The following is a 20,984-nucleotide window of genomic DNA, read 5'->3' as shown; positions in this document are numbered from 1 at the left end:
TATGGGTCATTATCTAAACTATATTCAACAACAAAGAGGAAGCAAAACCATCAAGGTACAAAAAAGATAAAAACACAGAATGATTACATACATGAACTCGAAATTGACGGAAACACGTACTCATTAAAAATAATTTAAATACTCCAAATTTTTCAATATCCATTTTATTTCTAATGAAGTATATGTGTACTTTATCCAACCGATATCTTTGGATTTTACTATATATAATTAAACAATAATATGTCAAATATTTTAAAAGGAAAACCATTTAATTATTTTGCTTTGCTTGCAAAGAATAATTTATTTTCTGTCACACATGAAATTTTAAGGAGACATCATTGATAATTTGTCATAAAAATGTTTCATAAAAATTTTAAATAATGACATATAAAAATATTTGTTTCCGGTGAATATTTTGTAAGTGAACACCGTATAGCGATCTGTGTGGTCGTAACGTCACTAAGAAAATGGTGCAATTTTGATTATTGAGGGTGAGGCAATTTTGCCGCCTGTAGTTTCTCAGTTGAAACATATAAATTTAGAACCAGTTAAAAGCTTTTCTGATAAATTTTTTTTTACCCGCTTACCCTACCGGTGCACCTGGTCCATGCCCCCAGTTTTTAGTGGAGTCCGAGTTGCTCTTTTACTTTTGATACTTTGTATGCATGATTTTAGTTACTTTATGTTTTTTGTTGTGTATGTCTGTTTTCCATGTCTGGTCTTTGTCCCTGGATTACATTCTTTTGATTACCGCTATAACCTTGGTTCCCTTGATTACTCTTTTATATTTCAATGTAGTATGAATGTAATTTTCCGATTGTTTATCGCTTCGATATTGAATACATGTCTTTTTTCCAAAATAAAATCAATATTGAAGAGAAAACCGTCGAAGCTTTCCAGATACATGCATAGTAATATCATTTTTTCTTGCTTTTTATAGTTAAATCCATTAAAAAAGCGAGACGACCCGTATTATAGCCTGACAACCCCAGCATGTAACACGCCAGGGGTACCCCATTCCACCACCTGGTGCGTACAACCCAGTTGCTCTGTGGACAGAGCGACCTAGCCCCCGGCTTGGGTTCTGAGTACAATTAAGTCGCCTTTTACGACAAGCTTAGCGCTGCTGCAGGCTTATTCTTTCTTTTGACACCCGGACCCGCACGGGGCGTTTTAAGTCAAATGATCGTACCGAAACTATAATTCCGGTGATTTCTATGGTAAGGAATGATCAAAGCTTAAAAGAAATCGCGTATTACTCCGGAAATACTTATTCACATTGCATTGTCTGTTCAAGAAAGAAAATTACGACAGAAAAGAGTATTTCGCATTCAAAATTATAAGAGAACTATTTCTTTTAACCTAGTATTTTTTTTCTTTCCCGCAACACAATATGCATGGTATGTTCTTTGATATGGTTAGACATTCATAATGAGTGGATCAAAGACTTAAATCAATTGCTTAATTAATTGTAAGCGAAAAAATACGGTCGACGTTGAAATCCACGTGTTCAACAGAGTGATTTCGCCCATAAAATGCGGTGACGTCGTGCTTTTCTTTTCATTTTATAACAAATTATTCAAGTTTATTTGTCTGCGTGAACAAGCGATTCTTGTGACCCAATAATTTTATTTGCTAAAAATGTTACGTATACACTTAGGAATACAATATAGCGTTTTCAAGAAATTCTTTGGCCCAAATTAAGTGGTATATTATTACTAGATTTCCAGTGATTTTTATATGTTTTGGTGTTACTTATGCCTGGAAATAAATCGTATTTATCCGTTAAGACACTGGTAGAGTAAGCTGAAAATTTAGAGTATTTTGAATTTCAAGCTCTTATTATTGACGCTTTTTTTTAAATTCTATGGACAGATGCCTAATTGAACCTTGACCTTTAGAGTTCTTTTACAAAATCCTAGATGTTCTGCCACTGGCATAGGTGTAAGAGATCTGAAAATATATAAGAACTATTCATTTTAAGAAATAATGAGATTTGTTTGTTACAGGAACTGACTTCCAATTATATTTTGGTGTTATGTTATCATTTGGTGTTTTCCTTACATTTTACGACTTTGATATTCCATTAGTACTTAGTACTGAAAGGCATATAATTCATGTTTAAGTCTGGGAGAAAGGGCAATAAATCAATGACGAAACATGATATTAATGAACCGGGGTCAAAAAGGAGGCAGACAATGTAAAAAAATGGTAATAAATCATAGGTTAACCATAAAAATGCAGACATCATCTTCAGCAATTCATGAGCAAGCCGGACTAAAACTGAAAGGAATATAGACTAGGTGCACCGGTGCGGTAAGTGATGTATTTCTTGGCTCACTGGTTGCTCATATAGTGCCAAAACCGGGTTTTAACAAAGAGTAGAATGATACTAAATTTTCACATTGTTAACTAATCTGATTTCATGGCGGCGATGGTCGCGCTACCCTTTGGAATCGATCGACATTGCAGTTTGGTCAAATACAACCAGGGTTAATTATTTATAAAGGAATCAATACAGCAAAAACGAAACAAAAAATACGAGCTTAATAAAATAAAATATGTGAACAAAGCACATTTAAAGATAATGCGCATGCTCCATATACAGTAGACATGTTTTTGCTCCTACTATATTACTCATGAATCTGACAATATAACTACAACTTTCCAAGAATTGGTTCATCATTTGTTATGTGTGAAAAATGTACATTTACCGTTGCTGTTATTCATTCGATGGAAAAGGACGTAGTGATTTAATTAATTTGTCCATTGTTATGATCTGTTTATTTTACTGAGCATACCTCAGTTCAGGTACAACGTGTCAATAACTAGAACGTATATTAATGTAAACAAACTGCCCACCTGTTATTGGTATCGTAATTGTCCTGAGTTTAAATATCCAATGTCATACTACACTCCAGATAACAGTCGACGTAGAGAAAGTTATCCCACTCCACCGTCTGACCAACCTCATAAAAAGTCTTACATAGTGACATCTCCGCCCATACATATCCAACTTGACAACCCCGTCATGGACCCCAGGCTGATGTCCTATAATGCATCACCAAGTACATATCAGCAACAGTACACTTCACCTCCGCGTACCATTTTTGCCTTGCAGCAAAGTGACATAAACACCATTATCCAAGAACTCAAAATCGTAAAACTTATCGCATCAATTATATTGAAATGTTACTACTATTTGACCTCTCTCATTCTCTGATGGATGATACAGGTGTCACTTAATTAATGGGTATTAGTTTATATTTCGACAACTCCGATATGTTTTCGATATTTTCCAAATCCGTATCGTTTGTTCAACTCAATGCTCAAAGCTTAATACCAAAATTAGACTTGGTATTAGTTGAATACAGCGAGTTTGATATTTTGTCGTTTACCGATACGTGGCTAAATTCTAATAATTTCTAAAAGACGTTTCGCCGAGACAGAGGACCCAAAAAATTAGGAGGCGGACTTATTGTATATGTAAAGGATAATATTTTCGCGATACGTAAGCTAGACTTGGAAAACGACCGTCTCGAATCTATTTGGCTTCAGTTAAAGCTAAACGGTAAATCGGTTCTGTATAGGACGTTTTACGTTCCTCCAGACAGTTTAAATGGTATATGGGAGTTAATCGATGATTCTATAGAAGCGGACATTAATGATAATCATGCCGATTATGTAGTCGCCACGGGTGATTTTAACGACAATCAACTAAATCTTAATGCGAACTCGAACATTCGGAATATCCACGCGTTATAGTTTATCACAACTTATTGATGAACCAACGAACTATACTGAACATTCGTCGTCCTTGATCTCATTCTTACAAATGATGTAAATTTTATTCCATATACTGCTGTAGGCCCGTCACTATTAGATCAAATTCGTTACCGTTGCCCTATCGTGGGATTCATGAATATCCAGAAACCGAAATATACCACCTCTAAAATAAATTCAAAAATGGGAATCCTAGTGAATTAAAAAAAATACAGACCCATTTCCCTGCTTTAAATCATATCAAAATGTATGGAACGTTGTGTTTATAAATATATGCACAATTTTCTTTTAGATCATAATGTTAATACTCCTAATCAGTCGGGCTTCACTTGCGGTGACTCAGCAATCAACCAACTTGTTTATATTCCAAATGAATTTGGTATGGCATTAGACAGCGGGAAAGAAGTTCGTGTAGTGTTTTACGATATTAGCAAAGCATTTGATCGTGTTTGGCAGAATGGGGTTATTATTAAAGCTAGAGAAAATATGGAATATATGGCAATTTGTTAAGTTGGGTTAAAATTACCTCACAGGTAGGAGACAAAGAGTAGTCCTTAACGGGAAAAAGTCCGATTGGAGGGAAATAAATGCTGGTGTTCCACAGGGTTCTATTTTGGGACCTCTTTTCTTTTTGATATTTATTACTGATATTGTGGACGAAATCGATGCCTCTATAAAATCATTTGTTGACGATACAAGTCTTTATCTAGAGATAGATAATGCAGCTGAATCGGCAGAGATACTGAGTAGGGATATCGATAAAATTCACCAATGGTCAGAAAGGTGGTTAGTAAAAATTAATCCGCAAAAAACTGAGTCAATGGTCATTTCACGTAAACTAATCAAACCACTTCACCCGCCATTGACAATGAATGAACATGACATATAAGAGGTAACTAGTCATAAACATCTTGGCGTTATAATATCGAAGAATGGATTCACGATCACATTGAATATATCGTTAAAAAGCATAAAAGCGACTAAACTTAATTAGAAAACTCAAATTCTCTGTCGATAGATATGATTTGCAGAGAATATATATGAGTTTTATTCGACCTATTTTGGAATATGGAGATGTAATCTGGGATTGTAACGACCAGTCTCTCATCGATAAAGTTGAAAACGTTCAACTGGACGCGGCAAGAATTGTAACTGGGGCTACAAAACTTACCTCAATCGATAGAATATATTAGGAGACTGGTTGGGAAAAACTTTCCGTAAGACGAGAACGGCATAGATTACTATTACTTCAAACGATTTCGACAAATAATACACGGGCTTATCTACGTTGTATGATACCAAACTTAATCACAGATCGGCATACCCATAACACGCGTCAATCTCGGAATATAACTGAGATTCGTACTCCCACAATTTTTTATTCAGAATATTTCGTACCGTCCGCCATTAAATTATGGATAAATTGCCTCATTGTATACGTGATGATTCCAGATCTTTAAACATGTTTAAAGATCATCTACGAAAGTTTGATAAAAAAATTAATATCTCAATTCTTATTACATTGTGATAGATATCGAGAACTTCGCAATGAGACTATATTTTTCCTAAATTTACCAGTCATCTTAAATACCGATATTTTACTATTTGGTTCTGATCAGATGACCGATGAACAAAATAAGCAAGTTTTTATCAAGGTGCAGAAATTTATCCTAAAGAGTAAGAGATTTATTAACTGACTTGCAACTTGATTAATTTAATTTTCTTCCGTATTGAACTCTTCACCATTTCCTTTTCCACAATTTGTCAACAGCTTAAATTATGTTATTAAGAGCATGCAATCTTTTTATTATGTTTTTGTCAATATCGCAGGAGATGGACTTGTGAAAGCCTTGAGGCTTGTTTCCAGATCATGTCAGATATAAAATTGTTATGTATTAAATGACATGTGTATTTTTGCTGAATAAATATGTTTAAACTAAAGATAACTCCGCTCTCCAAATTTGCAAAATATAGACAAAGTCGTCAAACAGCAAGATGATTTGGCTGGTAAGAAATCAAATCCCATAAAATTGCATATAAACTTTAATCATGCTTCACTCGGTAGATCGAGTGACTACAATGCAGAGAAAACATAAACAAAAAGGTGCGGATAAATGAACGGACGAACGGATGGACGAACATTATAATTATTATATATTATTAACTTTATTTAAACAAAACTCCTCAGAACGTATATCCAAATCAGTTGCTTTGAACAGATCCTATTTTTAATGAAGGACATGCGTATTCATGTAAGATATATTATAAAATGATAATGTTTGAAGAATTAGATACATGGAAAATCATATAATTGTTTTGCTGACAGAGAATATTTTTATCTTGTGTCACACCAGAAATGGTAATGAGGTATTGGTGTTAACTTGTAATAAAACTTTCAATGATAATTTAAAACGATATAGATCTGTATTATGTTTTTTTTTTTAAACTACAGCTTTGTCTTATGTTCCCGTTATTCATTTTAAGTATGAAAGATAACGATATTTGATCCGGAAGAATTCAATTATTACTCATTTGAATATCCGGAAGAATTCAATTATTACTCATTTGAATATCAGTTAACTTAATGCACATAATTATATTTCTGATAAAGTTAAGGGAAGTAATTCAAGATTTGAAGATATAAATCAAAATATGATACAAAGCATCAATTACCACAAATAATGTGTATGTGTTTATAAAAGCAATAATGCATTTACAAGCTGAAAATGCAGACCTATACCCCTGATTTTGCAGTTTCGGCAATTACCGGAAGTAGTCTCTCGCCCCTACGCTGTATTTGGCTATCAAATACACTATTCTTTAGTGACAATGCGTATAGCAGATGCAATTCTACGAAACTAAATAATTTTAAAGGGAAAGTAGCATAATCCATGACAGAAAAGCAAATAAATTGTTTTCGCTTTGCTAATTCGGCCCTAAGTAAAACGCGATCTTTCGTCCCTTGTGACCTAAAAGAACGACAGAGATTAAACGATATACCAAGTCGCTATTTAAACATATTTATACACAGCAGAAAAAAGAGAATGCCTTATTTCTTAACAATAATGCGTTCACAAGTTGAAAACGCAGACCTATACCCCTGAATTTGCAGTTTCGGCAATGATCGGAAGTCGTTTTTCGTCCCCTATGCTTTATTTCGCATTCAAATACAATATTCCATATTAACAATGCGTAGAGCAGATATAATTCTACGAAATTTGATAATTTCTAAGATAAAAAGAGAAAAATCAATGCGATATAATGCAGAAAACAAAAATACTTTTTTCGCTTGGCTATTTCGACCCTAAGTAAAACGTGATCTTTCGTCCCTTCCGACCCTCTCCCCCCCAACGACTTAAAATTATCAAGAGATACACCGACTATTGCATCCTATATCTACACATTAGAAAATAAAACATGCCTTATTTCTTAACAATAATGCGTTTACAAGCTGAAAATGCAGACCTATGCCCCTGATTTTGCAGTTTCGGCAATTACCGGAAGTAGTTTCTCACCCCCTACGCTGTAATCAGTAATCAAAAACACTATTCTTCAGTGACAATGCTTAGAGCAAATATGATTCTACGAAACAAGATCATTTGTCAGATAAAAACAGCAAAATCAATGCCAGAAAAGCGGGAAACCAAAAATACTTTGTTCGCTTGGCTATTTATTCGGCCCTTACCGTGAGTAATTCTCTCGTCCACTACGCCCTTTTAACTTATACAGATGTTGCAGAATATACATCGGATGTTTATTTGTACAGCAGTGGTTATATTGTATTATACATGGACAAAATAAAGCAGTAAAAGTGTAAAGAGCGATGCCTAAACTTTGACTTTTATCGTACGAGCTATATTCGTATTAGGTCGTTCGTCCCCTGATTTTTTATCACCTAATTTTGTTTTGTTCTTTTTAGTGGGTTACTCCAAGACTTTGTGGGTCAAAAGGATATATATTGGTTGCGCATGAGACAAAATTTCATTTAATTATCTCGCATAACTTATGAGAAATTGATAAAAGTGTAATGTTTCATAAGTGGGTCAGTGGGACTCAAAACTGGGTCATAGTGACTCTAAGTAGGTCAGAGGGACTTTTTGAAGGGGATGTTTGAACATTTATTTTGAGCTTCCTTGTACTCTAAAGAGTTGCAAAATATGTTCCAATCGAACACTTAATGTATTCCTCGTTATAAATATCTCAGTTATGATCAAGTCATAAGAAAGGATGATTTTTTAAGGGGGAAATGAAAGTGGGTCAAAGGGACTATTTTAAAAAAATTTTTCCCCAAAAGTGGGTTACAGCATCAAGCACGTAATATTTGTCTATGTGCAAATATGATAATAAGAGTAGACATCTGTTTTTAATACAAAAAATATCAAAAAATTCTGTTTTTTACATTGTTGTATATCAATGCTTGCATTCGTTGATTGAATGCATGTTGTTACTCGCACATCCATAATCATACAGTAAATCTAACTGTAATTCAAAATCAATGTGTATTGAATTTTCTAAGGAAAGCATCATCTGACATCACTATGGCTATAAAACACTTTTTTATTTAATTAAGATCATTGCAAGTGCTATGTATTTTAACTTACATGCACATATGTGTACAATATCATAATAAAATGAGCTCAGAAAAAAGATTATTACAACCTTTATGTACTTAAGTACATGTATAAAACATACTTGATTTAACAAACGTAGACTTGACGGACCCGTCGTACTTGTATAGTTCATAAATTATTTACACACAATAGCATGTACATAAATTCATAATGTGACGGTTTTCTACAAATCGGAAATTAAACAAAAATAGTAGGTAAACTTTAAGTATTTTAAGAGATTTAATATGGTAAACATCTTCAAAAAGATTAATATTTACATGTATAATGTTAAAGTTTGAAGGTGATTAAAATCATATTTTTATGTACATGTATGAACTGTACTTTATTTGCACGAAATGGTTAAATTAGTTGTCAGTACATGCAGTCTGACATATATAGCAAAACTATACATTGTTGGAGCTCCTAGAGAATATTTTTTCATGTACACTGTACTTTTACGTCTAACATAACCTTTATATGTATTATGTAGAGTCCCTGAAACTTCATGATATAGTAATGGGCAGCTAATTGGACTACCCCAACTTAACAAATTCCTCAATTAGTCATGTGTTATGGAAGATATGTAAAAGGAAGGTCATATTTAATCTTAGACCCCAAATTTTTCCTCCAGCAAATGTGAAGAAATATGGACCATATTCAACTTGTGTTCTAAATAAAAATGCAATTTGAAGAATCTAATTACTTTATGGACTGCTTTATGAAGATTACGGTAATGAACTCCATCTCTTGTTTAAACAAGTAATATCTTTGAAAAAAAGGATAGCCGACGCAGTAAAATTTTGTTCTTTTTAAATATAAGTTTCTACATTTAATTCAAGAAAACCAGCACATGGTTTCGATACAGTTTGTTTTTGAACGCCACTCAGTTATCAGTATTTGGCCAATCGGGAAACAGTATTGCGATCAGGTGACTTGCGTTTCCATAGAAGTGCGTCCTTAAGGTCAAAGGGTAAAAAGCGAAAGTATACCGACTGCGTCGGAAAAATGTCTATATTTCATGGTTAAAGGCTTACCAACATTAAGCGGGTCGCATTTATTTATTTATATTACACAATCGGAATCTAAGTTTTCTTGATTTGGCCCGATTCCAAGCTAAGTAATTAAACTACTCGGGTTATTCAAAATCCGTGGTATACTCTAAACGTTTCGAATAATTGACGATACCTACCAGTCAAACTCTGTTCTAGAACTGTCAGAACAATAGTCCATTGACAGATTTAGAACCGTTCGGAGCCAGCTCAAAATACGAATCTTCAATTGTCGGATATCGTGAAGCTGAGACTTTTCTAGAGCTATTCCTGCTAGCTCACTTTTAAATGCAAAATTGATTAAAAAAATGAACTGAATCACTGCTGGAATTTTCACATCATTTTCGCAAAAGTTTTGGCAAATTTTAAATTCACAGTTATTGATCTAATCATGTTTATGTTTACATGTACCAGTATAATCATGTTTATGTTATTTTTTACCAGGTTTATCATGTTTATGTTCAATATTTCCAAGCCTATCTTGTTTATGGTCACGTTTACAAACAAGAACAGGTACCGGAGAATGGTGAACACAATAATCACTGACGCTACCAAGAAAGGCTCGTTTTACTTTCCCCAGGCCACGTGTTCCAACAACAACCATATCAGCGTTCTCTTCAATGGCTGCTTCTACAATGGCTTCGCCTGGTTTCCCACTCATCTGCTTCATCTTTCCAGTCACCTGTTAAAAAGCAAGCAAATTACTCCTCTAGTTTTTAAGATATTTCAATACTAGAAATGGAAACTGTATAACTTCTGGGAGACTTTGTCCTAAATTTATAAATGCTTTACTATCAACAATAAAATCTAAACTATTTTTGGTTTCACAGTCTTGCTTATGTCAATAACATTGGGTTGAGGAATAACACATTTATCTTCTGCAACTTAAAGAGTAATCAAGGGAACCAAGGTTATAGCGGTAATCAAAAGAATGTAATCCAGGGACAAAGACCAGACATGGAAAGCAGACATATACAACAAAGAACATAAAGTAACTAAAATCATATATACAAAGTAACAAAATTAAATGAGCAACTCGGACTCCACTAAAACTGGGAGCATGGACCAGGTGCACCAGTAGGGTAAGCGTCCTCTGCTTTTCTAGAAACACCCGCCGAGTTGCTCATAAAAAATCAAGTCCGGGGTAGACAAACGAGGAAAGGTAAATTATTACCCGTTCAATAAATCAGTTTTCATGGTGCTGATGGAAACACCATAACGATCCATAAAGTAAGGACATCTGTTCCACTCTCCCGTCAACTCTCTTAACCCAGAAATGTAACTCTGAATTTCATTTTTTTACTCTTTATCACGCAATAAAAACATCCCCGCCCCACAATGGACTTAGCGTAAATGGTAGGAGATAAATATGTTGATCTTTATCATCGAATAGGCGAGTACATAATGATGTAAAAGTTGCCTCGAAAATTCTGTGAATAATCATAACTCGAATATCATTTTACCCTATGAGTAATCATGCAATTTAAGCGCCATTCTCTGTATAAATCGAAATCATGTGAAACCTCAAACTTTCAAATACCTTTAAAATAACTAAAATAAGTTTTGATGACATATCAACATCGCAAACCCTTTGCCATGGAAACCAACATTTAGTATTAACCTTAACTACCAAAAGGGAAAGTTTGCTATTTTCAGCGGACTTGTTACTATGGAAACCATTAATGCAGACAGTCATAATAAATTCATGCTTTAGATAGCTTGACAACTCTATGATAATAATGCAACCAGTTTTTGTAGGTAGTCACATTCCTCACATACTAGGATATTAAAAGTGTCTACAATGGTTTCCAAAAATAGTCACTTTTTCATTTTCGGAATCCTATTTTATGTAAATTTCAATACCAAACAATACAAAATTGCACCCGTAGATATATGTATACTTTCAAAAGTGGATATGACTGTCCATGCACAAGAAAATTATAGAAAACTAGAGATGAGTTACTTTTTTAAATTTTGAGATATTTGAAGGGAAACTTGGTAACCATGGTAATTTTCAAGAAAATGGCGACTTTCAGTGTTTTTTTTTTCTGTAGGCATTTCAGTAATACTCTAAATCGTTTTAAGATAGCAGGTTAAAATTGGTACTGCATAAGAATTCAAAAGTACATAGAAAAGCATTATTTTAAAGTTCAAGGTCAAATTGTCTGATTTCAATGTCATTCAAAAGGTCATCATAATTTCTGATTTATAAACATGCATTTTTTTCATGACCTTGACCTTATTTTTCACCACAAAATACATTTTTATTGTTTTTTATAGGTATATCCTGACCTTACACTAACATTTTCATCACTTGATAGAAATTAAATATAAAAATAAAGTAAAAAAAAATAATATTTTCGCTTTTTCGCCATGGCAACTATATTCAGTGTCATTTTTATTTCAAAATAGAAAAATAACACGCCTGTTATTCTCTTATAACATATGGTAAAGTTTATTGTTTCTAACATTTAAAGGGATTATCTATTTGTGGGTGCACTTTGTTTGTAGTTGCTAATTGAATTTAACTAAAATGTCTCACAATGTAAAACCAACAATTTTTGAAAAGTACTCTTAGAGTTTTTTTTTTTAAATCACGAATTTTAACAGCTGTATTACAACTATGACAAATAACTATACAAGATGTTAAAATGTAGGTTTTAATAAATGCAGAACAAAGTTATTATTAGTAAATTCATTAATAAGTAAAATCATTTCCATCCAGACAGAACATTTGAAAATGGCATGAACTGAAAATACAAAGTATAATATTTAGCACATTAACTACTATGTTTGATATTGTTATAACGCTGTGATGTACTAGCTTCGTCAAGAGTTGAAAATCTCATTTCCGATTTTTCAAATTAAAAGTAAATCCCATTTATTAAAAAACATACTCAGCCTTAAGATATGAAACCACAACTTTCACTGATTTAAAGACTTCATCGAGAAAACAGAGAACATTGTCACTTAAGAAGGCAATACAAAAGATAAGTAAGCAACTTGTATTATATCAAATTCATAGAGCATGAACCTTTTGACTTGAAGAGGTAATTCCTTTTTGGTGCCATATCCATTTATAAATGTGAAATTTCTTACACCCAACAAGTTAGTTTTAAAGGGAAGATATTTCCTAGACACATCAATCAATTTAAAATCCAATATAAGTTTTTGTCTAAATATTGGTAACAGAGAATTTTCACATTAAACACTAGCACACATTCTGATGTTTCGCCTATGGAGTAAGCTCAATCTCGTGCAAAATAGTTTTCGACTAAGCCACAGTCGATTCTCGTGCAATATTTTTTTAAAGAAGCCTATAACGAAACTACTTGATCCATTGATATATGACATGACGTATTCTTTTGAAATGAGACATATCGAAATCCTTCCGACTATAGTGAGTACATTAATTCTCATATGAGTCCATAAAATGACCATCCATCACTCTTTCCATAGATCCTTTTTTGTTATTACCATAAGAATATTGGAAAAATAAATTCAAGTCAGAAACTCCGAAACTATATGTTCTTGCTAAGTTAATGATAAGTTTGCTTAGAATTACTTATGTATAATCAAAATTGTACACAATTTAATAGAGTAATTACTTGTATATGTTCATACATTCACACACATACTAACTAACATGTATAAAAGATATATTTGTATTACATTTTTTTTTCAGAAATATTTGTGTTTTTCAGATAAATTTCTTCATTAAATATCTTAGCGCCGACAAATCATACCCCGGCTGCTTGCATCTTGTCCGAATATTTTTTCACAAGCTTGTAGGTGTGTTGCTCCTCTTCTTTTATCAATCGTGAAACTGTTCCAGGATCTGTTAGCAAAGCCGCTAAAATACAGTTTTATGGGATAATTATTTTTAAAAATCTAAAAAACATAACTTATATATGATCACGCAAGTACATAAATATAAACTGAATGTACAAAACAGAACATCCATTGGTATCATGTGTGAAATATTTTCCACCGGAAAAAATAACATCAAATTTAATCCGGGGATATTTCCGTGACTATGAATTGTCTCCCTACTTAAACTTATGATGGTTAAACACACAAGTGTCTGAAAGGGTTTTCTTTAGAGGTACTCTATAAAACAATGGGGATTGGTTTGTGATTGGGTAAAAAGTCACAGTGTTATAGGTGTTAATAATTTGTATAGTTTTGGATATGACATGTTGTCCAGGATGCTTTTAGATATCAATTTTCATCCAGGATGTTTTCAGATATTTTAAAATAGATATCCTGGGTGATATTTCATGGGATGTCTTACGCATAGATTTTCATACAGGATAAAACTTAATTGATAAATACTATCTATTTCGTCTAGAGTATGAATTATGTTCATTCTTCATATGTGAGTTATATTCAGGATATTATTTAATAGTATGAAATGATATCCTGTGTACAATCATTTTTTTCCTGTTCACTCTGTGTTAACTATTTTCTGGATATTATTTAATACTGTAGTATGAAATAATATCCTGTGTACAATTATAAATACCTCTAGCTTTTCATAATAAACTATTATATCATTGTTCAAGTAGTGGAAACAATTTAATAGGTGTGGAAATTATTTCATTGTGAAATAATATCCTCTAGAAAAAAATGATGTGAAATAATTTCCACTGGATAAGGTTCCATCCGGATAGTTTTATGTCTTTCAAATGCACGTTTGAAACAATATTTTACCAAAACATATTGTAGTCCGTTTGAGTTTTTAAATCTTCGATTTTTTAAAAATAAAATCCTTTTTCGAAATTATTCAATTCTTCAACTGCATTTGGTTTGCTATGGTGCATACGAACTTTGAGAAATATTTTTTTATAATTTCGTCTCAACAGACCTAAGTAATCCCTTTTATACTAAATGTAATTTTAATTTTTAATATTTAACCATCATTTGTCTCTATGAATGTTGGAACTTAATCTAAATGTAATCAAAAAGCCATGTGCTCAGGCTACATAATAAAGCTAGATCACTTCAAATAAATATCTATATATGTCAATACAGATTCAATTGACACATTTAGATACTCAAATGAGTTGATGTCACATAGCTTAGTTATTTACACGAATATTCAAATAGCTCTCACAATACTTACGCATGCAAAAAAATAGTAGACCTATATAAAGTTGAATTTATAATAAGCCAAATAGTTTTTTTACATAGAATTCTGAAAATATTGACTAGAGTTCGTATGTACTATAGAAAAGGATATGCAGTAGAAAATCTAAAATATTTTGAAAAACGAACTTTTAAGAATTAATGAACTATAATGGAAGTTATTTTTCTTTGTTGTAATCAACTCTGACAACTTTGTTTGTTCCAGTTTAGGTTGGGCGTCAGTAATGTAAGACACGAAGCGCTCGATTACATAACGCAATTCCTACTAAAAAAATAAGATGCTGCACGCAAACTCTGAAGAAATGTAGGCTCTAAGAAATTTTCATTTCTTATGCATATTTTGATCATGATTTACCTAACAATCAAATAAATGGTTTCCATGACGTAAGAGTAATCAATGGAACCAAGGTTATAGCGGTAATCAAAAGAATGTATTCCAGGGACAAAGACCAGACATGGAAAACAGACATACACAACAAAGAGCATAAAGTAACTAAAATCATACATACAAAGTAACAAAAGTAAATGAGCAACTCGGACTCCACTAAAAACTGGGAGCATGGACAAGGTGCACCGGTAGGGTAAGCGTCCTTTGTTTTTCTAGAAACACCCGCCGAGTTGCTCATAAAAAGTCAAGTCCGGGGTAGACAAACGAGGAAAGGAATTTAGGGTTCAAAGTTTGAAACTGTGCATGATTATAATTCAGTGGGCAGTGGGCATAACAGCATCAGCTCCAAATTTTACTCATAAATTCTTCTGTTTGAAATTATTTACGACGGTTTTTTTAAGAGGGTGTCTATATAAAAACACACTGTGGGTGGCACATAACAAATATCGTTTTCAAAAAAATCCATCAATTTCATATAACAAATGCATCATTTCTCAAAGTTTAATGTTGGTTTTTGATTAACTGCCATGGTTAAAGAGAACAAATTACATAGAAAGCATTGACATTCATTTAAAAACGGGAGATAACTCATTTATTTTGTACAAAATTTTGATGGTTTGTTAGGGAAATTTAAAATCGTTTTCCGAACCACCAATTGTCACTTTAAACTTGTTTTACTATCGATCATACATATGATATAAACATTATTTATATTGGAACGAAAAAATCAGTGAGATAAAATTAACCTTGACACGCGATGTGCCAACCAAATCAAAGGATCTGCCTGATGTTATACATGGATATCCTCTAATCCTATGTAAAATTAATATTTTCCTCTTATAACCTATTTGGCTTAAAATGGAGATTGATTGATTAATTGTTTAACGCCCAAGCAGCAATATTTCAGCTATATTCAGGCGATGAACATGAATGGGGTGATAAAATGAACATAACATGATGATGATGAAATTAAAAAAGGGATGGGACACAAGCATAATAGGTCGAAAATTTTGATTGCCACAAGATAAAAGGGAGGGATGGATAGGGTCGGGCAATTTAGCCTCCTGAGGCAGAGCGCAAAGGTTCCTACTCCTATCGAATACCAGGAAGGTGGCATCTTTCCCAACACGGTGCACCACTATGGTTTGCGGTCAGGTTTTCCGTATTATAGCCTGACAAGCCCAGCATGTAACACGCCAGGGTACCCCATTCCCCATTGAAATGAACTAACCCCTTGATATGAATTTTGGATTTTGCCTCATATTCTCATTCTTTGACCCTTACATCATCAATTAAATTCAGATCATAAGTCAAGTTTATCCAAGCTATTTTGTCTACACTTGCTAAAAATGGTCATCGGCTATCGTATCCTGCTGAACCTTCCCAAGCATTTTATAGCATCTTCTTTATATAGAGGCGAACTATGTTTAAGATACGTTTAAAAAAAATAAAATAATTCACTAGAAAATCATTCGGATAAAACATCGAGCTCGACTTGATTTTCCTATTGCCTATACTTTTCGACAAATAATTTCTCCTTGAACTTTAATTTTACCCAGTAGCGTACGGCCTCTTAAAATTGTGAATGGTTATTTCATGTACATATTTGCAGTTTGTAACTAAACGTCGTAACTACTTTTTGACCTGTATAGATGAACAGCATTTAAGTACCTATCCATGTAAAATTCAGACACGGCCAATAGTAAAGTGATTCATGGTGTAAAAAAAACCCACTAAACAAACGATGCTTTTTCAGTCTATATATGTTATACTTTCACAAAGTGATAATCATTTCTGCACTTCTTAGAAAATCATACATTTGTTTATCACGAAAATCAACCAAATGAAACCAAATCAAGATCGATAACTCTTGCAAAATTTCATGTACAATCTATATAGTTTTTATCTCAAAAGCGCAACAACCACATGAAAACCTGAGACTGGTTATGTGATCAGTAACTGCTTCTAAACAATAAATAAAATTGAAATCAGTGGGTTTTTGACATGCATGCCTACTGACTGATTTTTATAAAGACTGCTACTTAAACCATAACTGAATTATAGAAATAGTACGACGCTTTAAGAGAACTGAATTCCAATCCACACCAAAACAAATAAGTGGAGATGTGTTTGTGATCAGAGTTAAGTTTCATGACTGAAGTTTTATTTAGGGTTCTGCTTAACTCAAAATTAAAGACATTATAATTGTCAAGATAATTTTAGTTAAGATGTTAAGAATGCAATTAATATGTTCTTGAAATCTTTGCTTGATGCTTCTTTATACAGTATTCTTCATATATGCACGTTTCCTTCCTTTACAAAACATGTTACTACAACCATATTTTGCTAACAACAGAATGAAGTGTAGACATCAAATTTTAAAATAAATGTACAGATTTACAAAAACAGATTTTTGTAGCCTAAATATCTAGTGCAGTGCAAGCTAGCAATCATTGTGACAAATTTAAAGAAATGATTTTTTTAAGAAAATGAATGATAGCTTGCACTTCATGGTACATTTAGGAATAGGACTATATAAATTTCATACTTCATATTTTGTTTGTGATTGCTGTAGATTTATTCTAAAATATGTTGTTTACACTTTTGTCGATAAGGCTATTCAGAAGTCATAAAACATTTTTTTCCATAAGTTTGACTTGTGCTTGTGTATTAAATACATATAAAGATGCATTTAATATATTATTAAAACTATAAATGAAAACATTTCATTAAGGAATGTCCTAGATTTGACTTTAGCTAACCTTAAATGTATGTACATTAAAATATTATATTGTTCGATTGCAGGAGTTTTTATAACGTTTCATCAAAACTTTAACTTGCATTTAGTGTTCTAACCAAGACATACTTTATGGCTCCACTGAAGTCCTGGTGAATCAACTACACTTACCCAGAAATTACGCTGAAGTCATTGTGAATAAACTACACTTAATCAAAAATGAAACTGAAGTCACGAATCAACTACACTTAGCCAGAAATTAAAAACAATAATATGGGTTCTCTAGATCTTTTATAAATATTTCATTTGAAATCAACACGTATCAACACTGATTATACAAGTAAATGAGCTTTTACTATGAAACATTCTGAACATTTGGAACGAAAAGCAACATTCTCAAACCTCAAACGATAAACAACGAATAAGAATATCAAAACGAACGATTGTTTGCGTTTCCTTTGTGATATCAGACTCTTAACAAAAACGCAATATTTCATTTTCCCTCGGTGTGTGACTCTTTCATTAAAAAAAGAACGCTTACTTTGTTATCAAAACATTTCTTATTCGTAAACATTTTTTCCCTAAGTTTGACTTGTGCTTGTGTGTTAAATACATATAAAGATGCATTTAGCAATGATTCAGAGATAAATTTAATATATTATCAAACTATGAATGAAAACATTTCATTAAGGAATGCCCTAGACTTGACTAGCTGAACCTTAATTTAGAACGTGGGCTGACATAACCCTCTGTGCAACCCCTCCCAAACTCATCAACCAAAATATGATTTTCAGGTACCCTTATACCTCTCATTTATGAATCTATTTGTCGCAAAAAAAAATAAACTGAAGCATTTTTGTATTTTTGGCTACTTTTTATACCTCGTTGAGGCAAAAATATATTTTTAAAGTTTTTTGATTCAACGAACTTCTCCTTTGTATAAAACGAAGAAAACTGACATATGTACGTATCATCATGTGGCTCCATGTCGCAGCTTTACAATAGTACCAAGAAAGTTGTTGGGGTTTTGCGGTAAAAGGAAAAAAATGTACCCTTCCCCGCCGAAAAATCGCTTAAATCGACACATTTTTCAATGTCAAAACCCCTAGAGTATATATGCTTCAGTAAAAAAGGCTTATTTGGTACTTTTTGTTTAATATTATAACAATTTATACTTCTTGGGTTCTTTTAATGAATTTTGGCGACTTTCGTAGTCAGAATTTATCCAAAAAATGCGAAAAATGGGACTTTCCATTTTTCGGTCATAAGTCACATAATTCTCATTCACAGCATACTGACATTGTAGAACTCATGTTTTGGGCATTCATAATTAAGATAATGATGTACCTAACATATCTGTTTAATTTAGGCGCTTAGATATTCCTTTTGAGTGACATTAACACAAGATCGGAAAATGGGAATTTTCTGAATATTGTCTTTTTTCAGAATAATTTAGTTTAAAGAAGCTTTTGTGTGATACGGTTCATTAAAACAGTGTCTGAACTTCAAAATGAGCCCAATTAATGAATATTTTAAGTCAAGGTAGGTGGAAAATTGCCACCACTACCCATGATAAAAATGCATTGAACATTAAAAACATGAACTAAAATGTTAATTTATGGCATAAAAACGGTAAAGAATAGGCATTTTGGATACTATTGTTTTAATTATCAATGTATTTAACATATCTTCTCATTTCAGGTGCGAATTTTTCATTTTACCGCAAAACCCTAAGTGTTACGGCAACTTTCTTGGTACCATTATAAAGCTGAGACATTGGGCTATACGATGAGTCCTAAATTGACTTAGTTTTTTCACACATGCTATCCCAGGAAGGCTGCACGCATTTCTACAAAACTAAATGTGTCCATAAACAGTGATTCAATAATTAAAACAGAAGACATATGGCCGACTGGCGTGTCATGTCGGGAATGGGTTCATAATCGTAAATGGTACGGATAAAAGTATCAAGGCCACGATAATGATTAAACTTAATATACAACAACGTTAAGTTGCTTGTATAAAACATTCCATTTAACTGGTTGCATTTTGTTACTTGTTGTTTTCTAATTGTATGTTTGATATGTATAATCTTAACGTAAGAGGCGTTATGTCCTCCACAGTGTTTTGACTTATTTGCTTATGAGCAAGAATTACGATATTTGTATTTTTTCAGACCACAAACTTGAATCACCTTCTTTAGAATATTTGTCCTCTTTAGATCTTGAATATAAATGTATAGGTAAGGATGACAGTCTGTTAGATAATTACAGAGCTTATCATGGAAAACGAAGGGTAGCAATATGTTTTAAAGAAACACTTAAGTTTTCCGTTTATGATTTTTAATCAGAACGAACAGTAGGTATAGAATTCATACATGAGAATGGGTGTAAATATTATTTATTTGGTATGTATTTACCAGCAGACGAGTCTGAGAAATGAGAAATATTTGTACGAAATCAATTTACTAGACACATTGTTTACACGTTACTGTCAATATGGAAATGTTATTTTTTCAACAGTATTTGTAATCCTAATGATAAATAGAGCTAAATCCACTGAATTAACAAAACTTGGTACATCGACACCACCTTTGTTAAGGATTTAGTTTTTTCTTACTGTGATTCTTTGACCCGAAAATAACCATATGAAAATTGTCATCAAAATGTATATATCAGCTTAAAATATGAAGTTATGTTATCATTCAATTACAATGCAATGAAATTACAATGAAGTTAAGTGTGAAAATACCGGAACAATGAAAAATTATTGCTGATCCGCTGATTGTCAGAGTTCGAATCAATAGGACATTTACGGTATAACGAACGACAACAAGGCGCAGATTAGGGCATAATAAGAGGTTATCAAAGAATAATCTACAGCGCAAAATACGCTATATTAAAAGGTATCAACCTTGCCGACAAGCAAATTCCTTGGGCAAAACAAAACAAAAGCTCATAAAATACGTCAGTTGCACGGACAAATTATCGGATTGAAACATTGCAGGAAATACTGAAAATGGCATCTGAACAAGCCATTAGCTATGAAATACATTTGAATTACACTGCCCTCAAACAAAATAAGAATTCCGCCCACAGAATTTGCAAAGAAAATGAACAAACGTTATAATATATATTTCAGTTGTAGAAAACTAAACAAATCTGAATGAAAATAAATATACCATGCTGATTGCATTTCGCAATATCGAATATATGACTTACAAACTATATTGATGATGCGTCATCAATAACGACGCAATTAAATTCTAC

At 32.6% G+C, this 20,984-nt stretch overlaps 1 protein-coding gene across 2 annotated transcripts in view; it reads right to left on the bottom strand.

The window, feature by feature from the left end:
• Positions 1–8,320: 8,320 nt before the first annotated feature.
• The window catches only part of LOC148606851 (uncharacterized), a 34,460-nt gene continuing 21,796 nt past the window's right edge, over positions 8,321–20,984 (bottom strand). For both annotated transcript variants that reach the window (XM_088545336.1, XM_088545337.1), the window contains 2 exons: positions 13,189–13,295; positions 8,321–10,124 (listed from right to left, as the gene is read on the bottom strand). In XM_088545336.1, the coding sequence (XP_088401462.1) occupies positions 9,873–10,124; positions 13,189–13,295 (359 nt within the window). In that variant the 3' untranslated portion in view covers positions 8,321–9,872. The remainder of the gene's footprint in view (positions 10,125–13,188; positions 13,296–20,984) is intronic.

The sequence above is a fragment of the Perna viridis genome, chromosome 9 (genome assembly GCF_037379345.1).
Source record: "Perna viridis isolate PV_CMFRI_1.1 ecotype Kerala chromosome 9, ASM3737934v1, whole genome shotgun sequence".
Classification (NCBI taxonomy): Eukaryota; Metazoa; Mollusca; class Bivalvia; order Mytilida; family Mytilidae; genus Perna; species Perna viridis.
The sequence above is the reverse complement of the archived record's forward strand: the minus strand, read 5'-3'. Positions and strand labels throughout refer to the sequence as shown.